At 32.2% G+C, this 20,786-nt stretch overlaps 2 protein-coding genes across 4 annotated transcripts; both read left to right on the top strand.

Annotated features, from left to right (window-relative positions):
* The first annotated feature begins 8,122 nt into the window (after positions 1-8,122).
* Positions 8,123-9,898, top strand: LOC105803426 (uncharacterized). The gene has a single exon (XM_012635611.2). The coding sequence runs from the start codon at positions 8,192-8,194 to the stop codon at positions 9,725-9,727; it is 1,536 nt and encodes a 511-aa protein (XP_012491065.1). The 5' UTR covers positions 8,123-8,191; the 3' UTR covers positions 9,728-9,898.
* Positions 9,899-16,967: 7,069 nt separating this feature from the next.
* LOC105803427 (probable serine/threonine-protein kinase WNK11) lies at positions 16,968-19,938 on the top strand. 3 transcript variants are annotated; one of them, XM_012635614.2, is made up of 4 exons: positions 16,968-17,124; positions 17,891-17,930; positions 18,202-18,705; positions 19,323-19,938. In XM_012635614.2, exons 3-4 carry the CDS (start codon positions 18,202-18,204, stop codon positions 19,710-19,712), a joined length of 894 nt encoding a protein of 297 aa, XP_012491068.1. In that variant the 5' UTR covers positions 16,968-17,124; positions 17,891-17,930; the 3' UTR covers positions 19,713-19,938. The 3 variants fall into 3 exon arrangements, with proteins under 3 accessions (XP_012491068.1, XP_012491067.1, XP_012491066.1); XM_012635613.2 differs by lacking the exon at positions 17,891-17,930 and having other exon boundaries at positions 16,992-17,124; XM_012635612.2 differs by lacking the exons at positions 16,968-17,124; positions 17,891-17,930 and adding an exon at positions 17,144-17,712.
* The last annotated feature ends 848 nt before the right edge of the window (positions 19,939-20,786 follow it).

Genomic DNA, 20,786 nt, shown 5'->3' with positions numbered 1-20,786 from the left:
TTGTGGTCGAAAAGGTCCGGTCAAAATTATGCAATTGGGATGCAAAGCAATTATCCATGGCAAGACGCTTTACCCTTGTGTAACCAGTCCTCTTAACTATTCCTTACTATTTCATGCAATCCATGAAAATTCCAAAAAGGGTGTGCGATCAAATTGAACGTCTAGCAAGACAGTTCATTCGGGGAGCCAACACGGGAGGTAGGAAGCTAGCACTTATTGATTGGGGGACAATATGCTAACCTCGTACAAGTGGTGGTTTAGGCCTAAGACGTTTACAAGAAAAAAATAAATCATTCTTGTTAAAATTAGGAATTAGTTTCATCTCCAATCAAAATGCCTTATGGACTCGTGTATTATGATCAAAATATGGAATGAAAGAGGTAATTCCAGAGAATATAGGAAAAAAGAATAGTTCTGCACTATGGAAAGCAATTGAGAAGGTTTGGCCTATATTAAAAGAAAATCAATGCTGGTCGATTAAAGCAGGACTGAAAATTCGCTGTTGGAAAGATCACTAGATTCCTACAGTTAGACCACTGATCAACCATGTTCAAAATTCAAATAGACCAATAAATGACTGTTTACTCAAAGACATGATAACAACAGAAAGGGTCTAGAACCTAGAAGCATTCAAAAAAATTTAGCAGATGAAATAGTACAAAAGTTTATAGACATACCTCCTCATACCATTGAGCAGGGCCCGATGAAATTAAATGGGCGCCTGCTTCCATTGGAAAATTTTCGATAAAAAATACATACCAAATGATAACAAAAAATTCATGGTGTACTCGAAATACCAGGTGGAAGGAAATATGGAAATATCCATGTAACAACCTGATTTTCAATGGTGTCGGAAATAGTGGTTCGAGGCCACCAAATTCGACAAGTAAGTTTGTAAATATTATTATTTAATATTTATGAGTCAAATATGGTTTTAAAAAGGTTTTTGAATTAGTAATTTGTGTTTTATAAAGATTTATTCGGTTAAGTGGTTTTAGAAAATGAGGTATTAAGACCTCATTTCTATTAAACTGAGTTGTAAATATTTTATAAATATTTACGAGTGCCATTAAGGTAGTATTAAAGTTTCGTTGAAAAATTTTAACGTTTTGATAGTTAATTAATTAAAAAGGCTAAATTGAAAAAAGTACAAAATTTGCTAATTATAATATTTAAGTGATTAAATGGCTTGATTAATAAACGAGGAGGACTTAAGAAACAAATATGCCTAAATTTAATGGATGAGGGGCATAATAAGAGAAAATAATAAAATAAAGCCATGGATGGCAAAATTGTAATTTAGGCAAAATTAAAAGGACACAAATTAAATATAAAGATTTCTAGACATTTCTTTCTTCAATTCTCTGCCCAAAAATACCATGGAAGAGAGCTTAAGTTGGGTTTTCAATTTTTCTTCATGTAAGTTAAATTCTTACCCGATTCTTATATTTTTTATGTTTTTTGAGATTGTTACAATTTAGTCTAACTAAATCTTACCTTTGTTTTTTATTTTGTTAAAGATTTTGGATGTTGTCATTGATGAATATATATGATTCTTGATGTTAAATGATGAATTTGAGATATTATTTGTTATTTAAAAGTATTTTGTTAAGTGATTTTGATGAATTTTTGATTAAGGATTAAATTGTTGAAATAATAAAAATACAAGGGTTTGTTATGAAATTATTGAAAAATGGGCTGTATTGAATGTCATTAAAATTCATCTAGCATGGGTTTGCATTAAAATGGTTAATTTTCATGTTTTGGGCCCAAGGATTAAATTGAATAAAAGTAAAACTTTACGAGAAATTTTGTAAAATGTTAAAATGACCAAATTGCATGAAATAAAATTTTTATTGTCTAAATTAATATATTGAATGAAATTATTAATTTAGATCAAGGTCGAGTGGAAAATCGAGGAAAATGAAAAATTTCCAAAACGCCCCTAAATATTGGTATTTTTGCAATTTAACCAGGTAAGTTCGTATGGTTAAAATTTAATGTTTATATATTAAATTGATGAATGATATTATGTATGCATTCATGTCTATTGTTGAAAGAAAAATATTGTTAAAATTATAAATTTCAAATTGAATGCTCAAACGAATGGAACGCGAGATTAAGTACAATCGTTGTGTGGCGAAAGATAGTAAAGGAAGAATTGACGGAAAATTACCCAAGTAAGTCAAGTTCAGCATTTGTTGTGAACTTTCGTGTGAACTTTCGTGTTTACTTTCCGTTTAGCTCTCACGAGCTTCTGTTTAACTCATATGAGTTTCAATTCAACCCTATTGGGTTTTCGTTCAGCTCTTTTGAGCTTCTGTTTAACCCTTATAGGTTTTTGTTTAGCTCTTATGAGCTTCCGTTCAACCCTTATGGGTTTCTGTTTAGCTCTCATAAGCTTCTGTTAAACTTTCGAGCTTCTGTTAACGATATACTCAAATCCGTAAGTCGTTCTTCGAAAGGTAAAATATCAGGAGTAGTTTTGAATGATATATGTATATGAAGAAACAATAAGAGAATGATATGTATTAAGATATGTATATATACCAATATCTTGATATGTTGATGCATGGAAATTATGTAAGTTGAGACGAGTAATAAACACAAATGTAACATTTTGAAATAGTAAAGTTATCGATGTTGAAATTATATGAAAAATGTTCAAGTACGCTAACAAATGTTGTTGTTTGATGCTTAGGCAAGTGTCAAACTATTGGTTGAATGATAATATGTTTAATTATAAGATGCATTGAAACGGCAAGTGCTCCAATGGAAATATGTTTGTGTTCATGAAAGAGTGGTAAGTTTCAAGTTATACAATTTCTTATGAAATGACTTATTATGTGATTAATTCAAAAAAGAAAGTTATGTTTAAATGCATTAGTTTGTGGCTATGCTATGGTTGAATGATATGTTTATGACATGTGTATTATGCATATGGAATGAGTGTAGAAAGTAAAGAAATGCAAATAAAAATAAAGAAATTTGGAAGAGTTTGAGGTTGTTTAAATTCCTGCTATGCTAGAGATAATATGTACAAGTGATGCTGTGGATTTATTTACCTTGTGAGTTGACAAATTTAGCCACATGAGTATTGTGATATCAATATTAGATTATCCTTGATATTTATAAATTTCATATTTGAAATGAATGGATATGATTAAAGTTTATATGAACATACTAAGCATTTATTGCTTACGTAATTATTTTTCTTTATTTTTCAGATTATCGGAAGCTCGATTAGGTTGGAAGCTTATCGGAGTTATATCACACTATCCATCGGTTCTATCGGTGTAATGACCCAAAATTCACAACCATCGGAAAAGTACATTATCGGGCCTCCGTCTTAGTAAACTGAGTCATAAAAAAATTATTATTTGAAGTAATTATGAGTTTAGTTGAGTGCTTAATTAGGTATTAATTGGGTGAATTTAGTTTAATTAAGAGAAATTAGGAAAAAGAATTAAATTGAATTAGGGGTAAAAGTTGAATTATAGATTAATAGAAAATAAAAAGGATTAAAATGGCAATTAAGCCATTAACAAGAAATGAGGCAGCAGAAGTGATAAAAATCTTAGATTTTTATGTTTTATATATATTATTTTATTATATATATAATATAATATATTATATTATATTAATTATATTATTATATATTAAATAAACTAAATAGATGACAAATGTATGGTAAAGATTAAAGACAAGTGTAATAGTTATAATTATATAGGTACACTTGTAATAAAAATAAATATATGCTTAAATAATAAGTAAAATATTTTTTATAATAATATATTATTAATATTATTAGTTAAAATAAAAGAAATAAAGTAAAGTAAGTAAAACAAAAGAAGAAGAAACAAAAGAAGAACATAAAAGAAACAGAGAAAGAGACGAAAACAGGGGAAGAGAAACGGAAAGAAAAGAAAAGGGGAAAATTGAGATTTTAAAACTTCAAGTTTAATTGGTAAGCTAAATTAAGCTCTTTTTATTTAGTTTTGATGATTTAAAAGCTTTAAAACAAAGTTTTGTTGAAAATAAGTTGAGGTTTTGGAAGTTTGTAGGTTTTTAAGCATGGTTCATGTTGAATAAATTGTTGAATTAGGGATTTAATTGAATAAATTTCAAGTTAGAATTGATAAAAGGATTAAATTGTAAAAGAAACTATAAGTTTTATGTTTTAGGGACTAAATTGAGAGAAATTCGAAATTAGGAAAATATGCTGAAATTTTAATAGTTAAATTTGAGTTTGGATGAAATTTGAATAGAAATAGAGTGTGAATTGAATTAGGAAAGTAAGTGAACTTAGTTAGGATCAAATTGAGAATAAAGAAGAAATTGAATAGAAATTCAATTATTTATAATAATTAGTGCTGTAATTAATAGTGTAAATTATTATTATTTTTGTAGTTAACAAAGAACCCGAGGCATTGGCATCAAAAGGAAAGGAGAAAGCTATCAAGGACTAAAACGGGAGATTTACGGTTTATATTACTATAATTTGAATTTATTTATTTTCAATTGTTAAATTTCAATTAAAGTACTTGGTAAGTGAAATTGAGGTGAGTATTAAAATATTTCATTGAATAAAAGTGAATGAAATGAATTGAATCGAAGTGAAATTATTTGAACTGTGTATTGATTAAAAAGTGGAAAATGAAATTGAATTGAATTGTGATTGAATCGAAAGTGAATTTGAAATAGAAAAAAAAAGATTTGAATACCCTATTAACTAGTTGGGCTGAGTCGGATATAGTTGGCATGCCATAGGATTGGAAGAGTTCAGGGATACTTCGACCTCGAGTCGATACGACACTGGGTGTCACTATATTTCTTCGGATAGATTCGATAAGGTACTGGGTACCAACTTACTTCGGCTTGGCCGATGAGACGCTGGGTGTCAACTTTGCTTTGAACTATCCGATGAGGCACTGGGTGCCATTCTGGTGTGTTTTGTTGGATTCGTGTATCCACCAAAGTCCGAGTCTTGTTAATAGGGGCAAATAAATGGAATAGCAAAAATCAAATGAAAATGATCGACTTTATTCATGAAATGAAAAGTGAATTGAAATTGAGAAATGAGAATGAAAAGAATGAATCAAAGATTCATGAAGATATTTATGTTCAAATGAAATGTTATATGATATTAAATTGATGAATAGCCAAATTGAGTTGTTATTGTTGAGAAATGAAAGTTAAGAATAAATTAGTTTATTTATGAATTAATTGTTATATAATTTGGCATGTTTATTTGTTATTTTACTTAAATAATTTAAATTATAGTAATACCACTGAGTATGAAATACTCAAATGTCTGATTGTTTCGTGTGCGGTCATTAGGGTTCAAGGTCCAGTTCAGCATCCAGAAAGATCCCGACTCCATCAAGAAAATTTTGGTGATGTATTTCTTCCTTTTGTTTAAGTGGCATGTGCTAGGTGATTGAACACGAGTTGTATATATATAAATATATATATATATATATATATGCTAAATGATCTTGGTTGTGAGTAAATGGTTATAATCTTTTGAATGATAAATAAAATAGTGAATCAATTTATTAAGCATGATTTAGTAGCGTTTTAAAGTATAAAATCATTGATTGAAATATTGGTATTGGTTTGTTTTTGGTTTTAAGTTTGCAGGGGGTTTTATGTAAAAATAAGCAGAAATACTGTCGAAATTTTTTTTAAAAAAAGAATGAAGCCAATTAGCATAAATTTATATGAATTTATAATCATTTTATAATATGTTTGTTATTTATTTAAGAATTAATTGTAAATTGTTTGATATGTCCGGTAATGCCTTGTAACCCTGTTTCGGCAATAGTTTGGGGTTAGAGGGTGTTACAATCGATACTTTCGAATGTTTTGATTTTAGTTATAATGACATGTATAAGTATTTTGTTCAATGTTAGCTTATATGAGTTTTGTTAATATTAGCCACTTATTTGGCTTGTGTTTTGGCACATATTGGTTTGGTGCATATTTGTCTTATATGTTTGATGTGTGGTTTGGTTTATGGTAAGTTTTGGTGGGTAAGTGACTTGGTTAGAAATAATGCAAATTATCTTGGTAAACTTTAGGTACAAATATGCATATAAGTTAGTTATACATATGAATATATTGAATATATGAATATACCTGTTATAATTTGATATTTGAGGTGCCTAAAAGCATATTGATTGTAAGTGACAATATTATATGTTTAAAGCTTGATTTTGACTTGTTTTTGGATGTCTAATTATGACTTGTAGATATGCACAAAGTTGATTGTAGGTTGACACTAAATTGGGTGAGAAATATGGTTTGTAAAATGACCTATTTCTGTCCACACGGGTAGAGACACGGGCGTGTGTCTCAGTCGTGTGTGACACACGGCCAGGTGACACGACCGTGTTCCCCTGTATCTTTTAATTGCACAAAACAAAATGCCTAAGTATTTTCACACGGGCGTGTGGCTTGGCCGTGTGACCCAAGTTAGTAAGCCCATAATTTTGGACATGGGCTGGGACACGACCGTGTGTCCTTATTTCGAATGTCCACACAGTCTGAAACACGGGCGAGTCCCTTGACCGTGTGATCCACATAGACTGACCACACGAGCATGTGTTAAAAAAATTATTAGTTTTCGATTTAGTCCCGATTTGTGTCTAATGCATAATTTAGGTCTCAAGGACTTGTATAAGGGATAATATGTGTGATTTTGATTGGTTTTGACATGAATGCTATATGATATGAAATTTTTTCATTTTCTGTTTGTTTGATTTGTAAACTCCAGCAATGCTCCGTAGCCTTGTTCCAGCGACGGATTCGAGTTAGGGGTGTTACAATCCAGGTCCCCCAACGTATTCGGTTCTACCTATGGTTAGATTGCAAACAACGGTTGCTCACCAATTTAGAAAGAGCGCAAAGAGGACTCAACCATAACACCTCTTGCCCAATCTGTCAACATAACACAGAAGACGTTCTACACATTCTCAGAGATTGCCCAACAACTAAAGAAGTTTGGTTAAACATTGTGCCTCCAAACTGGCAAACCCAATTCTTTTCAAGTAATATTTTTGAATGGGTGGAGGAAAATTTAAGGCATCACGAGTGGCTAACATGGGCCAAAACTTCATGGCCCACCCTTTTTGGGCTAGTTGCATGGTGCATATGGAAAAATAGGAACCTATTTGTTTTCAAAAGTTTAACATGGAGTCTAGCAGAGACCATCAAGATTTCTGTTTGTTGGACAAGACGATATACTAGCTCTCATACGTAGGATTTATCTCAAGATTCAAATAAAGAAATCAAGCAGAACTTAGGTACAGTTGTCGAATAAAGATGTAGATTTAGGCTTTGTTTTTCTTTAAATTAGTTTATTTTTACACCAAAAAAAAAAACTTTAGAATCACTGGAAAACAAGTTCAAGTGATATTAATTAAAACAACTAGAACTAGTTCTCACTAAACATCAACATAATATCCTCCTTTTATCACACTTTAAAAACATTTATACCGGTTAAAAGTAAATTGTGACGCATTCTTGCATGTGAATAACGTTTTGTTATTATATTATGGCACACAACAATCATGTGGATAAAATAAATATGTAATAAAGTTATTAAAATTAATATAAAATTAAATATAAATTTTGATTGAAATAATAAAATTTAACCCATTCATATATTTATTATAGTAAAGTAATATTTATTTATTTATAAAATAAATAAGATTTTAATAAATTTACAATTAAATTGAGACTTCACTACTAGAGGATACTGATTCAATAAAAGAGATTATATATAATATAAATATTTCTTATTGTACCGTATTTTCATGTCATTTCCTAACTCATAGTATTTTTCGTTAAATATTTATGCCACAAATTTTGCACAATGTAATATTTGTAACCCTAATAAATTTTATGTGTAAATATTATAATATATTTTGCATATTAATAATTTATTTAACATAAATTTTGATACCCCTATGTATTCATTTGATCTGATATAATATTTTAATTACTTGTAATTTGTATAATAATTAAATTAAAATTTAAAAACCGAAACGTATTTAAAAATGAAATTATATTTTACAGAAGGAGGCCAGCGACGCATTCTAGCGTATAAATATAAGATGAGAGATAAAACAATGGAATCCCTAAAATCAAATTTCAATTTCTTTGAAAACCCTATTTCTGAGACACGATGCTTCGATCTCCAGGCCACTCTCCCCGTCACGTTTCGTCACCGTCTCCGTCTCCATATTCCGACAACGCTCTTCGAATTCCTACCTCTTCTTCCTCAATCACCCCAAGTGGTCCTACCAGGAAACGCTCCCGCGTCCTTGACGAAGATTCCTACGTCGCCGCCATCGAGAAGATCGTCGAACGCGATTTCTTCCCCGATATTTCCAAGCTCCGAGACCGACTTGATTGGCTCGAAGCCGTCAAGACCGGCGATCCGATTCAAATCCGTGATGCCCAATTGAAGATCATCGAGCGCCGCGGCAAAAAGGTAAATAATGCAAATTCCGAGGGTAGAGGCCTAACGCAAACCCCTGGTTCTACTTTTACGAGGAATTTTACTCCTTTTGATGAAATTGATGGCAAAACCCCCCAAACCCCAAGTGTTTTAGGTAGGGGATTATCCGGTGAGGGTGATTGTAGGGAAAGCGAGGAAGAGGTTGATACGAAATTGTCCTTAGATGAGTTTTTTAGGAGGTATACGAGCGAGGATAACGATAGTTTTTCTAAGATTTTAGAGAAGGTTAACAGGAAGAAGAAAGAGAAGTATGGGTATTTAACCCAGAGCGAAAATACGGAGGGGGATGTTAAATTAATCGAGGATGTGAAGAGGGATAGGATCACTGATGGATATGGAACGTCTGATCAGCCAACGAGCACATTGGAAGGGTGGAAATATACGGCCAAGAATTTATTGATGTATCATCCTGCTGATCGGGGTGAGGCCCCGTTGACTGAGGAGGAACGAGCAATAAGATTGAAGAGTTTGACAAAGGAGATAAATCGTGGTAACACACGATTTCATGGTAAAGTGATGGATTCTAGGCCAAGAGATGATGGATCCGTGGAGGTGTTATATACTCCTGTTGCCGGTGCGACTCCAATGCCTATGTCAGGTAGGGATCAGGATAAGGGCAAAAAGTATGATTTGGAGGATTTGAGGAGGACCCCAAATCAGTTTTATGTCGAATCTGGGAAGAAAGCCGAGAATGGTTATAGTTTTGTAAGAACACCTTCACCTGCACCAGGTGTCGATGAATCCCCCTTTATTACATGGGGTGAAATCGAAGGGACACCTCTGAGGTTGGAAGCTGAGGATACACCAATAGATATTGGTGGTAGCGGTGATGGGCCTCATTTTAAGATTCCTTGTCCTCCTGCCAGAGATGTGAAGGCACACTCCTTATCAAGGGATGCAGCTCGGAAATTGAGAGAGAGGTCAAAGATGTTTAAGAAGCCACCGTTGCCCTCACCTTATAGAGGGGGTAGTGCTAGTCCAAGTGTACGTACGCTGTCCCCTGCTGCCCAGAAATTTGTAAGAAGTGCAATTGCAAAGTCCTCTTCGTCGGTGGATGAAACTCTTCGTGCCAGTTATCGAGGTGCAAGCCCTGGGGTGTCTACTCCTAAAAGTGTAAGAAGTGTTTCAAGGTTTGGAAGGGATGGCAGCATGAATTCCAGATCACCTTCTGTAAGGGAGGGTTCTAATCCTCCATGGTAATAGTTGTCTTAAAGTACCAATGGTATTATAGTTTGATGCTACTGACTTGTTTGTACCCATTTGTGTTTAAACGGTAGATGTATGTACTACCCTTTCAGGGTTTTTTATCATCTTAGTTTTGGTTTTTTCTTTTTCTTTTAATGAAAATATAAGACAGATTCAAATATGAAATGTGCTCTATTTTGTTACATAAAATCTTATTATCTGACATTGACTTGGATGATTATAATCCATAAAGCTCTCTGATTGTTGGGATATATATTAGGAAATGGGATAGGATGGCTCCATTACTACCCATGGCAAAGGGTATAAAGATGAAAGTGCCTATATGCTCTGCATGATTTTGTTCTGTAAGATTAGAATAGCATCTTATGCGGCATAAATTTATTTGAGAATCTCAAAAGATTGATGTATGACTTTACCCTTTTGTATGAAGAGATGAATGAGGCACTTTCTGGGCTAAGCACAACTGTTCAGAGAGGTGGTGAATTCGGACCCAATGTTTTACATAGCTGGGCGGACAGCTATTGCTACTTTAAATAGTGTTAATGTCAAAAGTGATTGAAGGTCTGGATGTAACGAGATCATGGTTTTAGGTTTGTGATGCTCTGCAAGGAACCACCACTATCTTCTGACGGTGATGCAGAATTGGCATTGTGCTTAGAACTTAGAAGAGCATATAGAGGAAGGGAATGTGATACCTCTAAATGGTACTTGAACCAATGTCTGCAAAGGGAAAGCAGCAGTTAACTAGTAATGGATATGGGAATGGCAGGCTAGTATATTTGATAGGAGAGGCGCCCGTGAAGTAGATCAGGAGCGATGCACCCTTCTCTGGTAAGGATTTAAATCATAAAATAGTACTTAAACGATATTTTCTTACCCATATTTAAATTATATTTTTTAGTTAAATTATCCTAGCATTTAAGAAATAAAAATCTTTTAATCAAACACGTGACACTTTTAAATTAAATTTAAAATAGGAAAAAAAATATAGAATTTAATTAAATTTAAACTTCTCAAATCTTCATTCTCTATTTTCACGATTCTTTCTTCCTTTATGATGCACTTTTTTTTTAACTGTTGGATAACTTTCTTTTGGTTTTTTTATATAAATAATTAAAAAAATTAATTAATGACGAAAATAATTAATTTAAGGGAAAATTATTTACGAAAATGGACCGTTTTCAACCGTATCCAACGGTGTTGTCCTTATGTCAAGCGGTATCAACTTACTTTTTCTTCAATCATGCTTTAATCATTACTTGGCACATCGACGACATTGGACTGAAGTGTGATTATATAAAATGTTTAAGGATCTGGTGAAGCAATTATTTTTTTTAGATTGGTTGAATAAAGGAGTGTGGATGAAACCAAATTAAATGGTTTTCAACTTTTGGTCTATTTGCATTTTAGGTCTTTCCTTTTAAAATTAAATTTAAATAACCCTTAAAAATATAAGAATAAAAAATAAATCCTTCTCATTTTAATTTTAATTTTAAAACAATTAAATTAAAAATTATATAAAATCTCATTTAAATTATCCAAATATATCCCTAAAAAAATTCCTCAAGTTTATCTAACTTTAAACATTCAATTCATTCCCTAGCATATTTGAATTTAAAAATAAATAAAAAATGAGAAGGGCTTATGTTTCAATTCATTATGTAGCATATTTGAATTTAGATAAAATTGAAAATAAAAAATGTTTAATTTAGATAAGCGGAACCATTGAGCATTGTTGAAAACAATCCATTTTCGTAAATAATTTGTTTCTCAATCCATTTTTGTAATTAAATAATTTTTATATTATTTATATAAAAAATCATTTTCTTTGCAATCCTCTTATCATTATTTTACTCAACTTCTTTCTAGTATATAGATTTCATGATTTATCTAATTTTTTAATATTATTATAGAGGTTCGCCAACATTAATTATTAGAGGAGAATGGAGAAAGTTATTTATAAGAAAAATATTACAAATGTTTTGAATCAGGGTGAGAAAAGAACAAAATTGAGGGTTAAAACAGAAAAGAAAAAAACTCATCGAAATATGAGTTTTGTTGCCAAAAATAGAGTTTAGATAAGCTTTTAATAGATTCTTGAATTTTCTTTCGTTAGAATTCTTGGGTGAAAAATAAAAGAAACAAATATAATTTAAAAAAAAAAAAGAAGTTTAAGGAAATAATATTTAACTTATTTTTAATTAAAATTGTCGCATGTCAAAAAATTGATAGGTTAAGAGATTTTATTTAATGGCTAGGATAATTTAGATAACATAATATAATTTAGGTATCATTTTAGATAACAAGTGATAAAAAATGTTGATATATCAATTAAAAAGAGAGAGTATAATTTAGATATTAATTTATAAATTAAGCCTATTTTTAAATATCACTCATGAATTAATTAACGTTGTTTCACTAAATAGCAGAATAAAAGACAATGGATCGTTGTTTCAGCCTTGCTCTTTCCAACTTTACCTTCTTTTTCTCCCTATTGATTATGTTTGTGTCATATGGCTAAAATTTTAGTATGATAAACTGCATGCTTTTAGGTGTTTTTTTTTTGTATTAAAATTGGTTTAAGTTAATTTTAAAAACAAAACGGAAACAAATTTGAAAAGATAAAAAAACTTATATCAAATAAAAAAAAGTTAAGCGAATAATAACAAGCTAAGCGTTTGAGTAGATACTCTTAATGAATTCTATTACTTTAAATAAATACAATTGAGTGATTATAAATAGTTAAGCTCCTCAAATCCAACGGTACAAATCGAATTACGTCAACAATTGCGATTAATGCCTATTTACAAGATGAGAGTTCTAAAGTTATTAATCTCTATATAATCTTATCTTTTAGGATTTCTAATAATTACATTGGTAACTTTAGTTTTACTAGAGTGTTTCATTGGGTCACCGAGGCTATCAGTAAATAAGTTTTTTCGTGTATTTCACGAGTTGAGTCAATTCAAGCGGGTCAAATGAGCCCCTTTTAATCAATTGACCTCCATGAGACATTCTGCGCATATTCGTCAAGAGCTTATATACGCTACCCGTGACATATACCTCACCTATTCTCTAGTTAATTAGTTTATTGTCTTATTTCACACTACAATTTTCATTTTCAATTTTAATTTTAATTTTTTTTCACTATGTTTGCTGAAAACTCACATCTTTTTAACAAGAAAAAATAAAACCTATCTCGCAACCTAAAATAAAAATTAAAGCCTAAAGTTTGTTAGCACCCAAAATTCAAGAGTGAAATATGAGGAAAAAACCAAGAAAGAGAAAGGACACTTTTCCTTATTTTCTAGAAAACCCAGTTTAGGATTTTGAAGTGCTTAAAACTAAATAAAAAACAAACGTCTTTTTTCTTTCAATAGAAAATGAGGGGTTTTTTTTATTTAAATAATACCAAAAATATATTATTTACGAAATTTAGGTGGTAAAAAATTATTTATGAGAATGAATTGAAATGAATTAGAAAAAGGCGATGAGTCAACATGTTAGGCAACACCATTTATAAACGATAATAATATTTTAATTTAAAAGGACTCCACCTTTTTCTTTTCTTTTCTTTTTTAGTTTTATAATTTTATATTTTATAGCTTTCATAATTTAATTTTATTTCATAAAATGGTTGAGTTATTTTATCTTTATAATTTTATAATTTTATTTTTAATATTTAGAATAATAAAATATATTGAATTTTTTAGAAGTAGAATCAATTTGATAAAATGTGTAGAATATTAGGGACTAAATTTATCATTATACCAATCAAAAGAAAGTCACATTGGCGTTCCGTTTGGTGACCAAATACATTTTAATGATGGAGTGACTAGAATTGAAAATTCACCTAATGAGAGTGACGAAATTAACAAAGAAAAAAACTTCCAGTGACCAGAACAGGAACTCGCTAAAAAACTAAAGTGACTATTTAGGCAGTTTATCCTAAGGTAGCATTTGGTATTATGAAAAGTTGTCACTTTCTTGGAAATTTATTAGTTGGATAGTGATTTCAATGTTTAGTATTTCAAATTTCATTTACTTTTCTTAGAATCTAACTTTCCCTTAAGAGTTATTTTCCCATCGACATGGTAATGTGATTTCCATAATAAAATATGAGAAAGTTAAAAAAGAAATTTAAGACTAAATTAACTTTATTTTATATTAGTTTAGGGTGTTAGCCTATTAATAAATATAAAAAGCTATTACCGTTTAGATATTATACCGTTTACAAGAAAGTTTTTCTCCTAATTTTATTTTTTATATGTGTATTTATTCATTTATATATTATACCATTTACATATTATATTTATTTTCTATTATTTTCTCTCTTTTCGTTTTGATATATTAATTGAAAATTCAAATTTATTATAACATTTGCAAATATTTGCAAGCAATAGGAAAAAATAAGGTTTAGGTTTAGCTCTAAGACTGATTTGATCTAAGACTAATTTGATCATAATCTTTTATTTATAACATTATAAATTTATTATATTCTCTTGATTTTTTTGAAAAATCACTTTTTGGTATCTACTTGGCCCAAAACGACAATGCTTTTATGAGAATTAAATCATTGGTTAAGTTTAATTCATTACAAAATTGGGACTTCTTTGGAACATTTTCACCCTTTTTTAGATTTAACCGCCCTCAATTTTGGAAAAAATAACAATAAAAGATCAAAAAAGGGTAACCAACTCTTCCCAACTACAAATTTGATTTAGCACTTATATTTATATAAAATACTTATTATTTTTCATAGAATATGGACAGTGTTGTTCCATTTAACCCTAGGGAGGGTAGGCATACCGCCAAGGTGGAGGTGGAAACTGATTCTAAGGTGGACAAGCATGAGTGTCACGAAGGAGGGTGGAAGAGGTACTTGGTAGAGGTTGAGTTCTGTATTGCTAATCAAAGTTGAGAGGTGACTGATGAGTGCCTTGCACATGTTGTTGGGTTTGTGCTTGGGTTAAAGGGAGTTATGGGTTTGGGTTTGTGGGGTTCACAAGGGCATCAATGGAAGAATGAGCCATGGTGTTTAATCTATGCTCACCGCATCAATTATTGATACAGGAAACCATTAAGGAGAAGACAAGTAAGAGAAGGTAATGGTGAGTGGAGGGTTGGTTCACTTATGACAAGCAGAGAACCGAAGTGTAAAGCTAAGGAGGAGAGAAAGGAGAAGGATCTTTTAGCCTTCGTGCTTCAAGGTATATACAAGGGTCCCTATCTGGTAGTGTCATGTCATTGATAATACGGATGGTAGGCCTTCCTGGGTGGTCGATTAAGTAGCAGGTCTATTGCATGTCAATTGTCGCCATGCATAATACTATGTGGTCTTGTTTTGACATTCTCCTTGCTGAGGTTGTATTAGGTTGTTATGCCTTAGTAGTCCCTCAATAGTCCTCATAGAGGGTTCGTAACGGGTAGCTAAATGCAGGTTGCTTGCAACAAGTGGCCTCTTGGTTGGCTCGAGTGGGGTTTGCGAGTATCTAGTCATGAATGATTAGATGGAGAGCCACCATGAAAGGTGTGGAATGGAAGGCCACCTGTGGGCACTTGTTTGGGCAAGTCATCCTTCGTTCTGTCACGTATCATTATTGGGGAAGGAGTATAACAATGTCAAAACTTCATTATCAAATATTTAAATTATTTCATTTCATTTGTTTTCCTTTTAAGTTCATTAAAAATTATCAATTCGAATATTATAGTATAGTGAAATGCAGGCATTTATCTGGTAGATATGCTTTAGGAGGTGGGAGGTTTGGAAGAATACAAGATACAGTCGTAGGAAAATCATTAAGACATAAGGTCGAGTATGAAATCCAATGTATCATGTTTCATAAAATCACACCCAGAAGATGAGGCAATGTCTCCATATATAGTTTATCTGATACTTTTGTAGGCTTACTTCTAACTTCTTTGATATTTCCATTTAATTGCTCACGCCTAGGGAGAGGACTGTGGAGTCTCATTGTTTCCCCGTGAAATACCAGCCTGCCTGTAAATTGTTACCACCATCAAAAGCGAATCAACAATTTTATTCTCAAAATTCAGTGGTTTAGGGTGATTTCTGGGGTGTTCCAAACGTAGGAAGCAAAAAGGCAAAAGGCAAAGGAGATGAACCTGTCATCTATACCTTGATGGAACTCCTCAAAGATCCCACAATTGTAGCCAGGTTCTGATTGGGATGTATGCATAAACTGCCAAGTTGACCAAATTTAATCCTAGCAGTTGCACCGCTTTTCCATGACGTTGTTGAGATTTATAAAGTGTTATCTGATGGTGATTCGCCCACGGCTATTTCATGAATTCATAATTTTTCTCTCTTTCTTTTTTCTTCACGAGTGAAGCGAGCTTTCCACAGTAGACACCCACTTCAGCTCTACAACTCTCTCTCTCTCTCTTCTCTTTTTTTGTGAACAAAATTGTGACTTTCCTTTTTCTCCACTTTATTGCACTTTTATGTTCTCACAGTATTAATTTCCCCAACCACGGAAAGCAATGGCTATATTGCTTTTGAGAAGCTTCTTTTCTTGTGTAATTTGACTTTGGTTTGTACTATGTATCACTATCACCTTCTTGCTTTTTGGAGGCAATAGTTAGCAAAAAAGTGGGGCTTCAGAAAATTATATGAATGGTTAAGTTAATTGGTCTAACTGATTCATCTTTAGGTAAAACAAATTAATCTCATAATTTCTTTAATTCGATTTAATTGATTTATGTCACCAGAAATAAATAAAAAACAATTAATTCAACTCACATAATTCTTAATTATGATAAAACGTTGTAAATGATAAATAGAATTTTGGTTGGGACGTAAAAAGTAAATGTATATTTATATTTGTAAGATAGAATTGCTAGAAATGGCCTGTTCTTCTAAATTTGTAGTAAAGATTGATGATGGTTATATAAATAAAAGAGTGGGTTGGAGATAAAATATCAAACAAAGAAATAGTTTTTGTGTCTGTAATTGTAAATGAGAAAATGAGTGTTGCCTGTAGACTAGTGAGTAAGGAGGGAAGGTTTCTGGTTCTCCGTAGGTGGTATAACAGAAAAAGATTCCAACACCATCCCTCCCTTGACCTTCCTTTCCCTTCGGGATTTTACCCGACGCGCCCCCAACCTTAACAACCTCCACGTGTTTCTTTTTACTTATTCGCCTTTCAGTTTCCACCACCCCGGGCGTCATCGTTTCACCCTCCATTTTTTAAACATATTGTTTATGCAAAACGCGGCAACTATAAATACCTGCTTCACCCTGCACCCTCCTCAACTCCCACCTCAAAAAGAAAGCAAAGCAAACGAAACTCCTCTCTCTCACCTCACTCCTTACCCAAAACAACTTTTGCTTTCTCCTTGTTTAAATTTCTTTCCTCTCTTCGTCCAAGGTAATTTTCTCTCACTTTCTCTGCTCCCCCTCCCATTTTTTTGTCTTTTAACTTTATGCATGCATCTCAAATTCCTTTTATTTTCTTAGTATTTACGTTTGATCAATCGGGAAAAAAGAGATACGTATTGGAAATGATTAAAGATGCTTCCGTGGCCTGGATCAATTGTGGGACTGATTAAATCCTAACCTCGAATTGGAACTATTCTAACCTTTGAATTCTTTGTAACTCTTTTCTTTCTTTCTTTTTTTTGTTTACTTCCTCACGTTTCTTGTTTATATCCTGGCGTCATTCTTTTTTTTTTTCGAATTCCGTTTCCAACTTTGATTGCTTAATTTGCGTCTCTTTTGTTGATCTTTCTTTCTACATTTGACACCGCATTATATCTTTTTATTTTTCCTTCCTTTCTTTTTTTGTTTTAATATGCACTTGTAATCAATTATTTCAATTTTATTCTTATTTTTATTAATTATACTTCGCATGCTTCTAGAACGCCCTATGAGTTTAGGAATTCAAATTAGGCTGTTATTCTGCAGAGATTTTTTAATTGGTGCAAAATTCTGGATATTGAATTGAAGTAGTTCAATGGTACTAATGCTTTTTCATTCTTTCTTTTTGTTCAAGCTCTAGTCATTTCTCATTTCCGTTTCTCTAATCATATTGATTTTGTCATAAAGAAATTTTAATTGCATGTTTTTTTTGCTAATATTTCAATAGAAGATTACTTCTTCCTAATCATACTGTACGTTTGATAATGCAATCTCAGTTCTGAATCAAAGAACAAAATTCATCGCTTGAATACTTTGGTATGATCAATGCCTTAACCTCAAACATGTCTCTGACACTGAATTATTGTTCCAGTTCAACACTTCTCTTAATTACTTTGTCGTTGCTAATCGGCATGTTTTTCCCCCCTTTTAATTTACTGCTAATCTTGGATTTTGTTTCAATTTGATCAGGGTTTTTCTCATGTTATGTTTTGCCGAGATTGTACTTTTTCTGGAAAATTCTTTGTTTGGATAATAATTTTTGCAACTATAATCTGTAAATGTTATCTCTTGTTTCTAATCTTTGAAGATGCCGGCTGCTAGCACCAATATGTCTGACCGAGAGGGAGAATCATTTGTTGAGGTTGATCCCACTGGTCGCTTTGGGCGCTATAATGATTTGCTTGGTGCCGGTGCAGTGAAGAAGGTTTACAGGGCATTTGATCAGGAGGAAGGTATAGAGGTGGCCTGGAATCAAGTGAAATTGACCAACTTCAGTGAAGACCCTGTGCTTATCAATAGGCTTCAATCCGAGGTACAGTTGCTGAGAACGTTGAAAAACAAGTATATCATTGTTTGCTACAGTGTCTGGAGGGATCGAGAACATAACACATTAAATTTTATCACTGAGGTCTGCACATCGGGAAACTTGAGATCTTACAGGAAAAAGCATCGCCACGTGTCCATTAAGGCCTTGAAGAAGTGGTCAAAGCAGGTACTTGAAGGATTGGAATATCTCCATACACATGACCCTTGCATTATTCACAGAGATCTAAATTGCAGCAACATCTTCATCAATGGGAACATTGGCCAAGTAAGTGGGCTTATTCCCTATTGATGTATAAAACTGGCTTCCAACTTTTATGAGACATTACCTCCGCTGTCATGTTATTTCCTTGTAACTACAACTTCATAGATGATTATTTAGGCAACTAAATTATTCTAACTTTCCAGGACTTAAAAACTGGATCCAAATTGCACTGAAGTAATCTATAACCAAATATATTTTAGTAGCTGAAGGCTAAGGCCTTTTGGCCATCCAATCTAATTTTAGATAACCATTTTATTATTAAGCAGCTTGCTGAGTCACCTAATGGTTTTTAGTTGTGAGGGGGAAAACGGATCTAAGAAAAGATGTATACGCAGGCAATGCTGGATCCATATTGTTTCCTCTAGTCATTTGAGGAAGTGACATATAACAGAGAAGGATGTCAACTGTGGAGTTCTCTTCTTCATTTACCAGTTACCCATAGTAACTTTTAAGTAATTCTTTTAGGGATTAAGAGCAAACAAACTAATTAATATTTACATCTGTGTTCCTAGAAGAAATTTAAAATTTTTGAAGTGGAAGTTCCTGGATAAAACGGGGAAGTTGTTGAGACATTTTGAAAGGACAACTGCAAACTTGAATTGTTTTAATTTTATCTCCAGGTGAAAATTGGCGACCTGGGACTTGCGGCAATAGTTGGGAGAAGCCATTGTGCACATTCCATAATAGGGACACCGGAATATATGGCACCGGAGCTTTACGAGGAAGATTACACAGAGATGGTGGATATATACTCGTTTGGAATGTGCTTGCTTGAGATGGTGACAATGGAGATACCTTATAGCGAATGTGACAGTGTTGCCAAAATATACAAGAAGGTCACCTCTGGCGTGAGACCCCGAGCCTTGAACACAGTCCCAGATCCAGAAGTGAAGGCATTTATCGAGAAATGCATAGCCCAGCCAAGGGCAAGACCTTCAGCTTCTGAACTTCTCAAGGACCCCTTCTTTTCTGACCTCAAAGATGATGAGATAGACTCAGTGTCCACTTGATGGGTTTTTGAGTGAAGTTTTCTGCCTAAAAACTAGCGAGTAATTTTCTTTTAAACAGTGTGCTAGTTGTAAGTGAATTCATATATGCCTTATTCCTAGTTTTAACTACTTCCCCAACTGAGATCCATAAATGCTAATGTACAAATTGGTTGGCTGAACAATGATAACAGTGCATTTACCAAAAAAAAGAACCAATGATAACAGTGCGCTGCTTTCTTTAACGCTATTTGATTTGTTGTTGTGGGTGATGCACTACTTTTATCTTATTATTTAACTTCACTTCCTCCTATGAATACAAAGGTATGGTATATTCTCATCTGTCAAGTGCCGTTAACTTGTTAAATTTGGCTTCAATGTTTAGGCAATTCCAGCCATTATAAGGCTTTAACCAAAATCATTCATGATTTTAATGGTTAGGGATTTTGATATCTAAGAAATTTGTTAGTTAACTTCTGCATTGTCAAAGAGAAAGTTAATTAGTGAAGGCATCAAATTCAGTATATTAGACTACATAATCATCAGTATCGAAATTACCAATATTGTTGCCCTTTTTTTGCTGTAGCATAGGTGAATTTGGTTGTCAACCTGGTCTTACAATCAATCAAGAATGAGAGAATCAACTACATCAATGTTTAGTAATTATCTCTAAATATATAATGGAGCTTCCTGCCTAATCGGATCATATTAGTCTTTTCTTTTATTAAATAGATTGATTTAATTTATATACTAGTAAATATTAAATAGGACTAAATTAAAAAAATTAATATTTACTATGTAAAAGGACATCAAATTTATTTCTTATCATTTGCATCTGAACTCCAAATAAAATATTTTATTTGCAAACCATAAAGAGCTTCCAAAATATAACTTGCAAATCATAAATAGTAAATGATATTTTTTTAAAAATAACAGTTAATATTTGATTTGATTTTATTCTTTTTAGTAGTACAGGAATAGTAAATGATTCAATCGTATGATAAAGGGACCTATAAATTACATTCACCCAAGCATACACTTTGGTTACCCATTTCTCTCAATTGTTCAAAATTGATTATTTAAGTCACCTTACTGCAA

Source organism: Gossypium raimondii, chromosome 11 (genome assembly GCF_025698545.1).
Source record: "Gossypium raimondii isolate GPD5lz chromosome 11, ASM2569854v1, whole genome shotgun sequence".
NCBI classification, from domain to species: domain Eukaryota; kingdom Viridiplantae; phylum Streptophyta; class Magnoliopsida; order Malvales; family Malvaceae; genus Gossypium; species Gossypium raimondii.
The sequence above is the reverse complement of the archived record's forward strand: the minus strand, read 5'-3'. Positions and strand labels throughout refer to the sequence as shown.

Coding starts and splice junctions, on each gene's coding strand:
- LOC105803426 (XM_012635611.2), top strand. CDS start 8,192: ATGCTTCGATCTCCAGGCCACTCTCCCCGTCACGTTTCGTCACCGTCT.
- LOC105803427 (XM_012635612.2), top strand. Junction 18,706..19,322: donor TCAATGGGAACATTGGCCAA/GTAAGTGGGCTT, acceptor TTTTATCTCCAG/GTGAAAATTGGCGACCTGGG.